This window comes from Astatotilapia calliptera, chromosome 23 (assembly GCF_964374335.1).
Source record: "Astatotilapia calliptera chromosome 23, fAstCal68.1, whole genome shotgun sequence".
In the NCBI taxonomy this organism is placed as follows: domain Eukaryota; kingdom Metazoa; phylum Chordata; class Actinopteri; order Cichliformes; family Cichlidae; genus Astatotilapia; species Astatotilapia calliptera.
Window position 1 is genome coordinate 14489801 of NC_137443.1, and position 13184 is coordinate 14502984.

General features: G+C 39.9%; 1 protein-coding gene across 4 annotated transcripts; it reads right to left on the reverse strand.

The window, feature by feature from the left end:
• Positions 1-349: 349 nt before the first annotated feature.
• Positions 350-12299, reverse strand: boka (BCL2 family apoptosis regulator BOK a). Of its 4 annotated transcripts, none has more exons than XM_026159735.2 (5): positions 12141-12299; positions 11579-11914; positions 8900-9028; positions 6856-7019; positions 350-2301 (listed from the first exon to the last, which is right to left on the reverse strand). In XM_026159735.2, exons 2-5 carry the CDS (start codon positions 11790-11792, stop codon positions 2176-2178), a joined length of 633 nt encoding a protein of 210 aa, XP_026015520.1. In that variant the 5' UTR covers positions 11793-11914; positions 12141-12299; the 3' UTR covers positions 350-2175. The 4 variants fall into 4 exon arrangements, with proteins under 4 accessions (XP_026015520.1, XP_026015525.1, XP_026015524.1 ...); XM_026159740.2 differs by having other exon boundaries at positions 11579-11911; positions 12141-12278; XM_026159739.2 differs by having other exon boundaries at positions 11579-11911; positions 12077-12269.
• Between the last annotated feature and the right edge of the window lie 885 nt (positions 12300-13184).

Consider the following 13184-nt stretch of genomic DNA (forward strand, 5'->3'; position numbering starts at 1 on the left):
TTGCAAAGATGCATGCTATTTTGACCCACTGAATGTGGTTCAGCGGTAACAATAGCCTTCAGTGTTTATGCAGTTTCTTTGCAGCCTACACATACAACAGTAAGTTTACATTTGAAAACAATTCAGTAAATGATGTGCAACTAGAGATCAGTCCTGGGATATGAAACAAAAAAGACTGAAACATAAACACTGAAAAAAAACCCCACCTGTAAATACAGGTGTTTTCATTTCATGCACATAGACCACTAATTAATACTTTGTAATGAGGAATCATTTATTCAGGGTTTACAAGTGCTCATCCTTTGGAAAACAGCTGAAAATCATCATTAATGGCTCCAGACTTTACAGATTGCTTTAAGAATATTTTATTTATGTCTGCATATTTAAAGTCAAAGACCATTCACAAACATTTATGTATTTAACATGCCATACAAACAGTGAAATTATTCATGGAATAAATTCTACTCACGAAATGAAAGTGCTCAGAAAAAAACATGTTGCAACTCACTGCAGTTTCAGTACAGCAATATAACAAACTCCCTCACAGTGACCACTGAAGATGAATTAAGCTGCTGTACATAGAGACTTGGTGTAAGCATCGAAGCCCATTAAAAAACTAAAATGTTCTAATTTTATATCCTAATAAAAAAGTATTCATAAATAACTTGGGATAAAGCTTAATCTCAGCTTCAACATTTGTAATCTTAATGTTTACTATGGATTCACCAGGTAGAATAAATGTATGGTCTACCCTTTTTATAACAAAGGTACATTTCACCCCAAAACCAAAACTGCATTGATTCCCTCTGGTCTATGGTCTTATTGATCCTTCTAGAGTTTGGATCAATGCCACCTGTTTCATCCAACTGTAGAACCAACAAGCTTATGCCACGGTGAGGATTACTCCTCCTGGAGTATTGATCAGAATGTAATCACACTTAAACACAATGATCACCTAATGGGTTTCCATCCAAATTTGTTTCATCAAGGTCAAGGTCACATTTGCCATTTTACAGATAACAGCACACCATGCATCGTTTTGCAGAAATCATGACAGGGTTACTCATTTAAAAAATAAATAAAAACTATCTGCAAACCTTGTTGTCAGTAGTTTGATGAGAGACTGACTTTCTTTCTAAAAGGTTACTGTTTTTTGTTTGTTTTTTTACAGTTAACATTTGTTAACTGTATCGCTGGAATTAGCTATGGTAAAATTTTATTTAGTAAAAAGAAAATGGTGAAACAGGGCTGATGATTTAGCGTAAGAGGCATTGCTGCTGAGTTTTCAATGCTTTGAGCATCAAAGGGCCGTTGTCATTTAATTTTTATTATTTTCAAGAGAAAGCAGACATATATAAACCTGTCACCTCCAAAAACAGCAACTCACGCCTGAATAATGTAGACTGACATACAGCATAAGAGGGCCAGAGGAAAATCTGTCAATCTGACATTGGGACGAACTGTCACTTTAAATGCTTTCAGAACAATGTTGAAGAGTGACTGTAGGAATGGAGAGAAAATGTCAAAGCTGCTGCCAATCATGATAAGAACAATAAAGGCCTGAAACAGAGAATGTGCTGTTCTGAGCATTTCAGACTGCAAAGTCAAAAGAAAAACAAATACACAAACCATGTTTTTTCTGATCCCTCGATATCAAGGAATTTTGTACAGTCCTTAGTTGGTCAAAAATATGTTGAATTTTCTCTTTATCTAGCATGAACTATTACAGCCCAGGCGAAAAGTGTAGATTTCCTCTAATACCAAGTTCTCATGAATGGCCACAGGATCTCGCAGATTATCCTGAGTTGACTTCTCTGTGTATAGGGCTAGTAGTTACCATTTGGTACCACTAGGAGCAGCCAAATCCCTGCAAAACAGGCACCAAGACTGGAAGCTGTGCAGTTTGATGAAAAATGAAAAGCTAAACTTGCTCACAGATGCAGTTTTTATACGTTTGCATCCGATGTGTGCCATTATATAACCATTAATAATAAATAGACAAGGGGAAGCCAAAGACGCGAGGAAAGTTCGCTGTCTGTGAAATGGGTGGGTGTTCATCAACGAGGCTCAGTGCAAATAAGTGTAAACATATTCCAAAGCAGTGGGTGCTTTAGTGGTGTTGGTGGTGTGCAGTGCCGGGCAGTGTGCTCACAATCCACTGTGTCTCTTTTTCTTTCACTTCTCGCGGAGGAGGTGTAGCACGACCGTCTTCAGGTAGTGTCCAAAGGCACAGACAGCAGACACCAGCCAGTGCGAACAGAAGTTTGGGTCAGTGCTCACCACGCACTTTGTTACATCCACCTGCAGGGAGACAGAGGAATAAAGATAAGTAAGTTTCACACAAGTGGCAACCTTTGTGGCTGAAAATAAAAACCAACCAAGATATCCAACTTTTCAGGAGAAATCAACATCTTCACCACCTGCTACAGAAAACAGTTTGAGCCAATTTCCCCCCTTTATAACAACTGTACAAAAGATTTATTTATTTTTACAGAATTCACCTGTTGTATGGTTATAATCACTTTATCACTAATCCGGCCCACTCAACATGTGACATGTCTCAATTTGAGCTGTTTGTGAAGTTTGTGCTACTGCTTAGGTGAGTCAAATGTAAGTATTTTTTGTGTTACTTAACTCTAACAAGTAGATATTTGTGTCTTCCAGATGCATATTCTGTGAGTCATAAACTGTATATAAAGAATGAATGTAGCAACCATAACATCAACCATTTGTTTTGGCATTTTGAAGCCACCATGTAAATATTTTGAAGCTAGAAGAGACCGTATTTGAATAAAAAACTGTAGTGCTAAGTTATTAGCTAAAGCTAGCTTTTAACAAGCTGCATCCATATACTGTGTGTACGGTAGCCCTGAAAGGTCAAACAGACTGCAACTCAAAAAACTACCAGCAAATAGGAAAATGCTGCAAAACCACACAAAACACAAAGGAAATACAACAGAAAACAACAAAATCTAACAAAACACCATGGAAATGTTTCTGGGGAAACAATAACACTCCCTTTTTCTATTATGTTTTGTTTAACGTTCATTGTGTTTTGTGTGCTTTTACAGCATTGCTGTAGTTTCTGGTCTTTTCTTAAGTTGCAGTGCACTTGACCTCACTGTCTGTATGGGTGCAAAGCAAAGACACAAATACCTGCTTATTAATTTTAAGTAGCAGACTAATAAAATCCAGGGTGTACCCCGCCTTTCGCCCTATGACAGCTGGGATAGGCTCCAGCGCCCCCCGCGACCCTGAAAAGGATAAGCGGAAGCGAATGGATGGATGGATGGATGGACTAATAAAATACTTGTCATATGATGCAGGTTTAGAACCCAGGAGCCAACTCTAAGGGAGGGAGCGCTAAACACAAAACACACCTTTAAGAGAGTTTGATAAGCAGTCCCAAAAATACAAAGTCCATAAGACAACATACTGACAAAACACAAAGGAGAGACAACACACTCACACACTGAGGGATAATATCATGAGGATGAGACAGTTGAAATAAGGCAGAGGAAAGTTAAGAGTTTAAATTAAACACTGTCCATAGAGGGCCAAACTGTTTTGGAGAAGGCTATAAACAGCATTTCTAGTGCTATAAAGCTGGCTTGTTTTTCAGTTGATTGCTAATCAGCTAACTAACTTTAATCAATAACCTGGCACAATACACCTCTAGCTCAAAAAAAATCAAAGCTGTCAGTGGCTGGTAAGCTTTCTTTCAAAGCAGAATTTCACATATCATGATGTCACCATGGCTATGTCCATCGTTTATTTACAGTCTATTGTTTTAACCCTCTGAAGTCTAAGTTGCACTGTCCCGGGCTGTGAGAGTATGTTATTTTTGAAAGCTGTTCTCCCAAGTCTTGGTAATCAGGGGACAAAAATAAATAGAATAGAAGAAAGTAAACCTTCTGACTGACACACATCAAAAGCTATTTTTACTTTTTTTCCCCAAAGAGTCCTTTTGGGGGTTTTTCCAAAACAGATGGTTAGAGTTTCTCTTCGTGAATGATGACTTGGTTCTCACAGGGTTTAACAGACACAAGACGACCTTACAATTTCAACATGTGTCCTTCATTTTCCACTAATCTGACAATCTGCAGATATGCAGCTAGCCCACAAGAATGCCATTTTAAAGCCAGAGCCCACACTTAATTCTGAGCACTGCTTACAATACGAGGCCATCTACTCAGACTTTTACAGACAATGAAATACCACAGAGTGCAGTTTAGTGTCAGCTCTGACACTAAACACTTCTCCTCCTTCAGCTCCTGCCGCTTCTCCCAGTCACACAACGTTATTTAAGTTTTCCCCGCACACTGACATCATCTGTCAGAGCAGACGTCTCTGGGTTAGAGTGAAAAACAGGTCGCTCATTTGTACTCAGGAGGTCAGTTATACAATGCATCGCTCTCCATTTCGTCACACTCCACTTCTCTCTGAACAAAACAGGCTCGGGTGCCATGTTTCAGAGCGCACGGGCCTGTGGTTCGCTCTGCTGGAAAGGCATTAATGTGCTCTTTCCAGCAGAGCAGAACGCGGACAGAGGCACGTTGTCAGGCATCGTTCCATTTCACACACTGTTTGTCCAGGACTTTATCAGATAGGCTATTCCTATAAACACAATTCTGCAGAAGAACATCCCCTTTCTAACTGAACCATTTGTTCCAGGTTTTTCCTTTTTTTGTAAACAAAGAATTCTAGTTAATTTAAAACAAAAGGATATTGCGATTCTGATCTGGGTGGCTGTAACACTATATGACACACCAATTACAGGTGGAGCATGCTGTTTTTAAATTAGGCCGACAAGCACTGAGAGGATTAATAACAATGAAATATAGTTAGCTTCACTGATTTGTTTCCTCCCAGCCTCTGCTGCTGTTGTGACGAACTTCATCACAGCTAAATAAAATAAAAATGTTATTTTTGAAATGAATTTAATTTAAAGTAGTAAATACAATCTTTTTGGTTTAACTTCAATTGAGCCAAATTCGTCAAGGGGCAATTTGCTCAAAGCAGATCGTATAAAACAGAAAAAAACAAAAGACACACACACACACACAGAAAAATCAAGGTTAAAATCAAAAAAGGTTCAAATCAAAAGTCAGACAGACTTTCGGCAAGCTTTAACATTTTCATGCATGAATTATGACAACCTCAATCAGCATTTTTTTCTTAAGTATTTTTATTCATCTTTAGGCATGAAAAGAAAAGAAGAAACTTAAGAGAAAAATCCCGATTGAGGTTGTCATAATTCATGCATGACAGGGTTAAATAACAATTACAATGAAACACGTCATACATCTATAGTAACATTAAACGCCCAGTGGGTGGCAGGGTATGGGATGACACATCAGTGTCCAGTGTGGTGGTTTATGTGCACGTATACCATCAAAACTGACACAAATACAAGAAAATAGCCTTTGAATAGCTGTCCACTGTAGTGACCACTATGTGTGAAAGGGTTAAGGGAATTCTGAAGTTTATTTGACCAACAAAAATGTTTTCATTTAAAACTGCTTTATGCCCACAATTAATGTGATCAGTTGAGATTACTCTGCTAGGGCCTTAGGAGTAACTGAACTTATGTATCCACTATAGTTGACCTGGATGCCAAAAAGTTCAAAAAAGGAAGAGCTGTGAGTGAAAACACAAAGCAGTGAGGATGAGCCAGGGAGACCAGCAGCAGCTTGGACTGAATGATAAGAAAATGCTGCTTCAGAGGGAGTATTTAGATTTAAAAGTGTTCATGTGCTGTCTTTCTTTAAAATAAACCCTATTTGCTTCAATAAAGTTGTTATCTAATGAAATAAAAATCCCTGTACGCTGAATCACACACGCAGACACACACGTTGCGATTGACAACCACCACGCCCAGCACAGGAGGATGTGCGCTCTCAGTGAAAATGTGAGATCAAGCTGTCAGTAAAAATCCTGAGCTCGGTAAATCTTCAGAAAGCTTCTGAAAACATGCAACCGTTCATTAACATTTGTCGGTGTCTGACAAATAGAAAAGACCTGCAGGTGATGAACTGGAATGTATCACAAAGGCTGTGTGAAAAGAAAAGAAAAATCGCCTCACGTCAACTCAAAGCGCAAAACTGAAAAGCGGGACTCTGAAGTTACATGTCCACACAAAGCTCCAGTTTCAATTTCAACCCTGCTCGAACAGCCTAAAGCAAAGTTTCTGACTGCATGTAAGTAAATCACACATAGCGTGGGAAAAGGGGCAGGTGAGCGCCACACTATTTTTACAGCAACCATAAATCCCTTCTACACGTTCACCGTCTCAGATCAGTACATTTTTACAAAGAATAAAATATTTCTCATCATATGTGGAGGGAGAGTTTCCTAATGTACATACACAGATACCTGAATATGTAACATAGGTTGGTATTGGAAGAAAAAGTCGTTACAACGTCAGAGAAAGAATGCAACAATCAGATGATTATAAATGAGCAAGCAACTGGTGACAGTAAGAAGGAAGAACTCCCTTTTATCAGGAAGAGAGCTTCAGTAGAATCGGGATCAGGGAGGGGCAGTCATCTGTTTTGCCCGGGCGAAAAAGAAGACTGAAAAGAGCAGCAAAGAGAAACCACGACACGTAAGCAGGCTGTGGTTGGTTAAAGTTATAGTCATTGTGGGGAACTGCATTAACTTAACAGACTAGACTAGCTGATGGCTTCCTCTCTTCTTTGGTTTTATGAGCTCTTACTGACACTTAACCGAACCCACAGATGCCGGCTGTCATTTTCAGTTACTTGTCTCATAGCTGCCACATAGTCGTACATTTATACAGACTAACACACGCTTACGGAAACATACAAACAAGTAATAATAAGTCGTCCTTACCCAGCCTCCTCTCTTTTTTAACCAGGAAGTCAGGCTCTTGCGGACAAACTCCCCCATGCAGTCGACAATGGTATGGACCATTGCTGGATGACCATGGCGTACACAGTCCACCGCCAAGGCTCCCGCTACAGCATACAAGGAAACCACCTTTCCCCATGTCACACCTTATGAGAGAAAAAGAAACCACATCTTTACTTAAACCTATGGAAGCATCAATGTCCTGGTGTCTGATGTGTGAGCACATACTGAAAGTCATTATTTCATAAGTGGAGAGACCCTGCTCTCCACTTGAATAACTGCAGTAGGATTTAATTCAGCAAATGTGTCTGTCAGCAGCTTTCTTTAAAGGTGGATGAACAAATTATCCAATCTCAGCAGGAGGCCTGCAACGGGGAAAATCCAAACACCAGACCTGGGACGGCAGGCAGGCAGAATGCCTCGCTAGATTAGTGAGCACATCATTTCTCCAACCAAGCTTGCACGCTCAGTAGAGCTTTCTGCCGCCACACCATTTACAGTCAGTGCTTCGGACTATTTTTGTCGTGTTTATATGTCCAACACATACAAACCGAGCCTCGGCTTCATCCATCTCCTCTAACTGTCGTCTGATCTCTTTGAAGAGGAAATCTGGAAACTTGCAGGATGATACTCTAAAGTTTCTGCATATTTCATACTGCTATCAACATCTGATAGGTCAGGAATGTAGTTTTTTTGAACTGTTCAGAAAGATTTTAAATGTTTGAAAAGGACATGAAGGTATGAAGGTAAAATATAGTGGAAATTAAGCTGTACTCGATACTCGATAGGAAGTCAACCAAAAAAAAAAACATTCAAGCCATACTCGAGTATGATCTCCCTGCTGCTACAAAAACAACACTATGTAAGTTTTAGGTGCTGTGAATGAGAAAATCAGCTGGAGTTAAATAAGGCTTTCACTTGTGGTTACTTTTACAATAAGACACACAACATCAGAAGGGGTGTAAAACATATTATTATATTATTATCTATGTTTACTTTTATATAATTAATATGTACTTAGTACTACAGGAAATGGAAATTGTAACAGTGTAGTCTGTGTGTGTGTCGACTACATGACTAAATGACTACAGCTACACCGTTGCGCGGGTTGCGTTACGATGCCTGAACATATTGCCGCTGTAGTTTATCTTTGTCGTGCGGAAAGCCAAATGACATTTCTAACTGTGCTCGTGCAGATTACACAAGTTTGTGGTCATAATCTGCTGTTGCTCAGGACTTCCTCTTTGTTCTCTTCTTCTGTCGGCACTGCGGTTTGTCCATGTTTACACTGTATTCACTGATACGCAAGTTTTCAACATGAGACTGAGACGTGAGACCTTTTTTTTTTCCCCCTTTTTTGCTCGTGGTATTGAATTCCCTTTGTAAGTTATCATAATCAGTTGTGAACTGTGAGAATTAAGGCAGATAATCTTTAAGTTCGCTACGTTTGAATTACTAAGTAACTCTGAACATTACTGAGGACCAGACTGACTGGATTTTCTCTCGTCTCCAGCCAACTGTTCTTTACCTTTTCATCAGACTGCTTTGTTAAAAATTCCCTGAAGAATTACCCAGCTGGGACTCATGTCTGAACTCCTTGGGTGGGGTCCAAACTGTCTGTAACAATCACTCGCTCCACCATTGTGTTAACCTAATATGGACTGAATGTTTTCCCTCCAGCTCCTTTCATTTGAGGGGGATAATGGCAGCCCTAAAAATGTCTCTCACTAATGGAGAATCCTGTGGTGAGCCTAAATAAGAAGTGTTTACACGACAACGGGCGGCATTATCACTTATACAAAACGTTTTAGCCATTTGTAATTTGTAAAGTAACTCAGTTCTCTAAACTTTCAGTACATCTTTATTTTGTCTGTCTCAGGCTTCCTCCTTCCCAGTGATAACCAAAATACGTTCCCTTTTTTCATTTTGAAGTCCACTTAGTACAGGTTAGACCAGTTAAGAAAGCACCAACGTTAGTTCCTGTGATGCAGATCTGCATGGCTTGATTTTCCAGAGTTTGACCTACCTGTGGAGAAAATGTCTGCAGCGACAGCCAGGAAGGCGTCGGACACCACGCTCTCCGATGCCACTGTGATGTTCAGCTGGCGGGCGACGTTACGGTACACATTGGGACGAAGGTACTCCAACTCATCGCCTGTCCAAAACAAGAGAAAGCAAACTCAGTCAAAGCTCTCACTTTAAAAAAAACTCTCAAAACAAAGCTGTGTGGCTTTTAAAAGTAACTATTACACATTATAAGCCACAGCTATCTCGTCCAGTAGCTAGTCATATGGCTAGTAAAGGCAATTTTGACCACCTTAGATAATGCTGTATAAAAGATATGACTTTTGAGAGATATTACTGAATAAAATACTTTGCATTTTACAAAATACTTTGTATTTAATCTAATTGGAAAAATGTTGTCAATTGTTTTGATTTACTGGGGAAGCACTTTTGCTCAGTTAGACACCCTGGCTTGGTCAAAGAGCAAAGACCGTATATTAAACATGGACAATGTCACTGTGAAGTTGAACCCAATGTAAAGATACCCATTTCCTTAATCATGTCGTTCCTGAAAATGGCTGAAATTGACCTCACTGAATGCAAATCTACTTCTGGCCAAAAAAAAAAAACTAAACTAGTTTAAATTATGCGGCCTAATTGAAAGGAAACAATAATAATGTTCTTTAATTACTCATACAGTGATTTTGATATCACCAATAAACTGCTGGTTAGCCTACATTCTGCTAATGCGGGCTAATTGGTCGGTTAAGACTTCTCAACAGGGCCTGCTTCCATGGAACTGTTTTCAAATAATAATGATGACAAATATATTGGGAGTGTAGCTACATCAAAACAGGAAGTCACGTGTTTATAAGAAGCAGCTGGTTTGACCGGTCGTCAGGAGGCTGGTACTGAAAATGGCCTGCTCACCTGAGGTGTGAAACCATCTTGGTGCATGCAGTAAAGTGTCCCGTATGTCATTCCTTAATACTCACAGAAAGATATTTTACTGCAATTAAGACACTGTAAAAAAATCTAATCTACAGACTCAACCTCTTCTATCAAAGAAATAAGGAAAATTGAAAGAAATTTACAATTAATATAAAATTTATATTAACAGGCAACAACTCAGCGTTGAGCTGAGCTTGGACTATCTCGCAGGCAACCCCCTATTAAGCCAGTCAGTCAGTTTTTGAGTTTTCAGAACTTCTTTGGTGAAGTTGTGAAGCCTCAACTTTAGCATTTTCACCGTCACCATTTATAAGTGACAATCACAACACAGCCATGCCCTAAAGGATATCACGCTTTACTGCCCCTTTGGACTCCAGTGTGGATCATAATTTACCTAATGAGCATCATGTTGTATTTAGTAAGAATTGAAACTGGGGATTGAATTCATAAACACATCAGGAAAGTGTTTGTAGAAGTCATAGGTGCAGAGAGCAGCGGAGACATTTTCTCATAGATTTCTATAGAACCAGACGACTGTTCAAAAGAATCAGGTTTAAAGCACTTCTGTGCTGGTCTCACTTTTCTAACCCAGAAGGTGTTTCTATCTGTTACATACATTCATTTTACCTCTTGGCTGCTCCCATCTTTGTATTTTAAATCAGGGTATGACAGCCACGCACCGGATCTGACTAAGAAACAAAGGGACACTGCCCGGTGATAAAACACGGGTTTATCATCTCTCTGAATCTTAATGGAACCCTTTTAACAGTAAACACTTTAGTGAAACTATTAACTGAGCACTGTAGAAAGACTCAAAGCAGAGGAAAAGAGCTAAACTTTCCAAAGATACCAATAACATCCTGGAGTCTCTGACCCAGCCCAAAAAACTCCGTGACATAAATGTTTTTACACAACATAGTTTTTGTTGAGATTAAACAAACCAGATATGACATATCAGTTAGTGAGCTTTTAAGATGCTGGAATTAAGTGAGTTTGGTCAGAACATGGCTAGACTGGTCCTCCTTGCTTGGAGTTTTTCTGTTATTTTGCCAGATATTAGTCTGCTATCAAAAAAGGTGAACTATTTATGAAAAAAGTCTCATTATTGTCGAAGTGTTTTGTAACTCTAGTCTTAGAAGGGCACAAGTGGTTTTGTTCAGTTTCACTATTCAGCAACAGTGTACCCCCTCCAGGATTTTCAAAGCTGAGCAGCCGAGTTTCAACATGAACTTCCAGTGAATTATCTGGAGGTGGGAAGTTCCGCACGCATGGTAAAGAGAATCCTCCCAGAGGAAGAAAATCCACCACACCAGTTTTTATACTGGGCCAGCATCCAGAAAGGAAAATATTACGCAAACTAAACGGTGACCTTAGCTTTATTATGGGGATTCCTGGGAATCACGTCATGATTCTCTAAATAATAAAGGTGTTCTCCGATAAAGTCGTTTACGTGTTTATTTATTTATAAGTATAAATATAAAATAAAGACATATCTTTATCATAAATCCCAATCTGGCCGTTTAAACGATTAAAATATAGATATATTCAATAGAATATAGAATATTGTGGCATTTGGCTGCACAAAAACGTGAAAGGTGAACTCAGCGCTCCCGGAAACCATATTAGGATTTAGCAGGAATACGATACATTCTTGAATATTAAACACACATTTGAGGGTGATCGCGGGTCTCTGTTTGAATTAAGTGTACTATTGTGCGCAAAAACGCACGAACGTTTCCCGAAAACTTACCCAGCCACAGCAGGACCGAAGATATCTCTCCCAGTGTCCCACCTGACGCAGCCAGTCCGTGTTCAGGCTTGGACCAGCCGATCCCGGCACGGTTCAGCCTGGAGTGGATGTATTCCCTGCACAGTGCTTTGGCTTGGGACACCAGCTCCTTGTCGGTGGGCGAGCGGTCAAACACTTCAGAGGCAAACACAGAGGAGCGACGCAACATCTCCATGCCCCCGTCACCCTCCTCTGAGTGCGCTCCTCACCTCACCGCCTCCACCGCCTCGCTCAGCGGCCGCTTCTCCCCAGTGGACGCCCCCTCTTCGAACCTTCTCCTTCTGCCCCGTCTCTCTGCTAAGAGAAAGGAAGACTTGTGGAGATTATCCTGCAGAACAAACACGGGGATTAGTTTGTGAATATCTTTTGATAGCCTAGATAAAGCTCCAGGATCCAAACGCAATCAAAGTCTGTCGAAAACCCAGGATGGACACTTCAAGGAGAAGCTTGGCACTATACCTGAAAAGTTGTGTATGAATCCTTAAAGGTGTGCGGACATCAAACATCATCCAAGCGCACTTACCCGAAGTACTATGTCGAGAAGGTAAAAAAAACCCGACATCCTAAGTGTGCTGCATTTTAATCTCGCGGAGTAGAAAATGTTTTCACTTTTAATGAGTTACTGCCACGCTGAGTGTAAAAAATGCTTTCCACTTACAGTCTGCAGGCAGGCTTTCCTTCTAAGGGAACTTATTGTGGAGTGAAAGGCGGAGATAAGCTGTAGCAACGCAAGCACCGCCCCTCTGCCCCCGACCCACCTCATATAAAAGACACACATACAGGACATGACCCAGTTGTGTCTCAGCTGTTAATCAGCAACTGTTTTTATTAAAGGTGTGTCTACAAGACAAATTGTAATTTAAACTTAAGTAGTTCTGATTTGTTGAAAGCAATGAAGCATTTAATGTAGTTTAAATGAAAACAAAACGTGCGTGGTTAAATCAAGTGTGGGATCATAATGGAACATGAGAGCGGTATTTAATTAACTGAAAGCAGGTTGTGAAGAGATTAGAGGCAGTTCAACAGTAAAATGTTAATAAAAAAGCCCTCTGTGTCAGATTAGAAAATGAAAATGGACATGATGAAAGCAGTATTTCAATTTTTTTTTTTTTGCTGTATTATGTGACGTAATCTTTTACTGCACACGATTTTTCTTTCACAACAAAGCCAAACCCATTTAATAGCCACCATTCAATCGCGTGACTTTCTGACAGCGTATTAAAGACAGCATCACACATGCGTGTTAATGACACGCAACAGTGGGATATAAATGCATGAGGAGTTAAAAGAGGTGAGTGGAACACAAATACTCAGGGTTTATGGTCACCTGATCCAAACTTACCTCTATGCTTCATCAAAAAGGAAAGTTTGAAGGCTAGTAGGTGTCTGCCTCCTGAATCCAAAGTGGGGGCTTGTTCCAGTGAAGAGGGGCCTGAAAACCGAAGGCTCTGCCTCCGATTGTACTTTTACAAATATCTACAAGCCACAAGTAAGCCTGCAGTCAAAGGGCAAAGATCTATGTTGGGATAATATGATGCTACATGATCATTCAGGACTTTGTATGTGA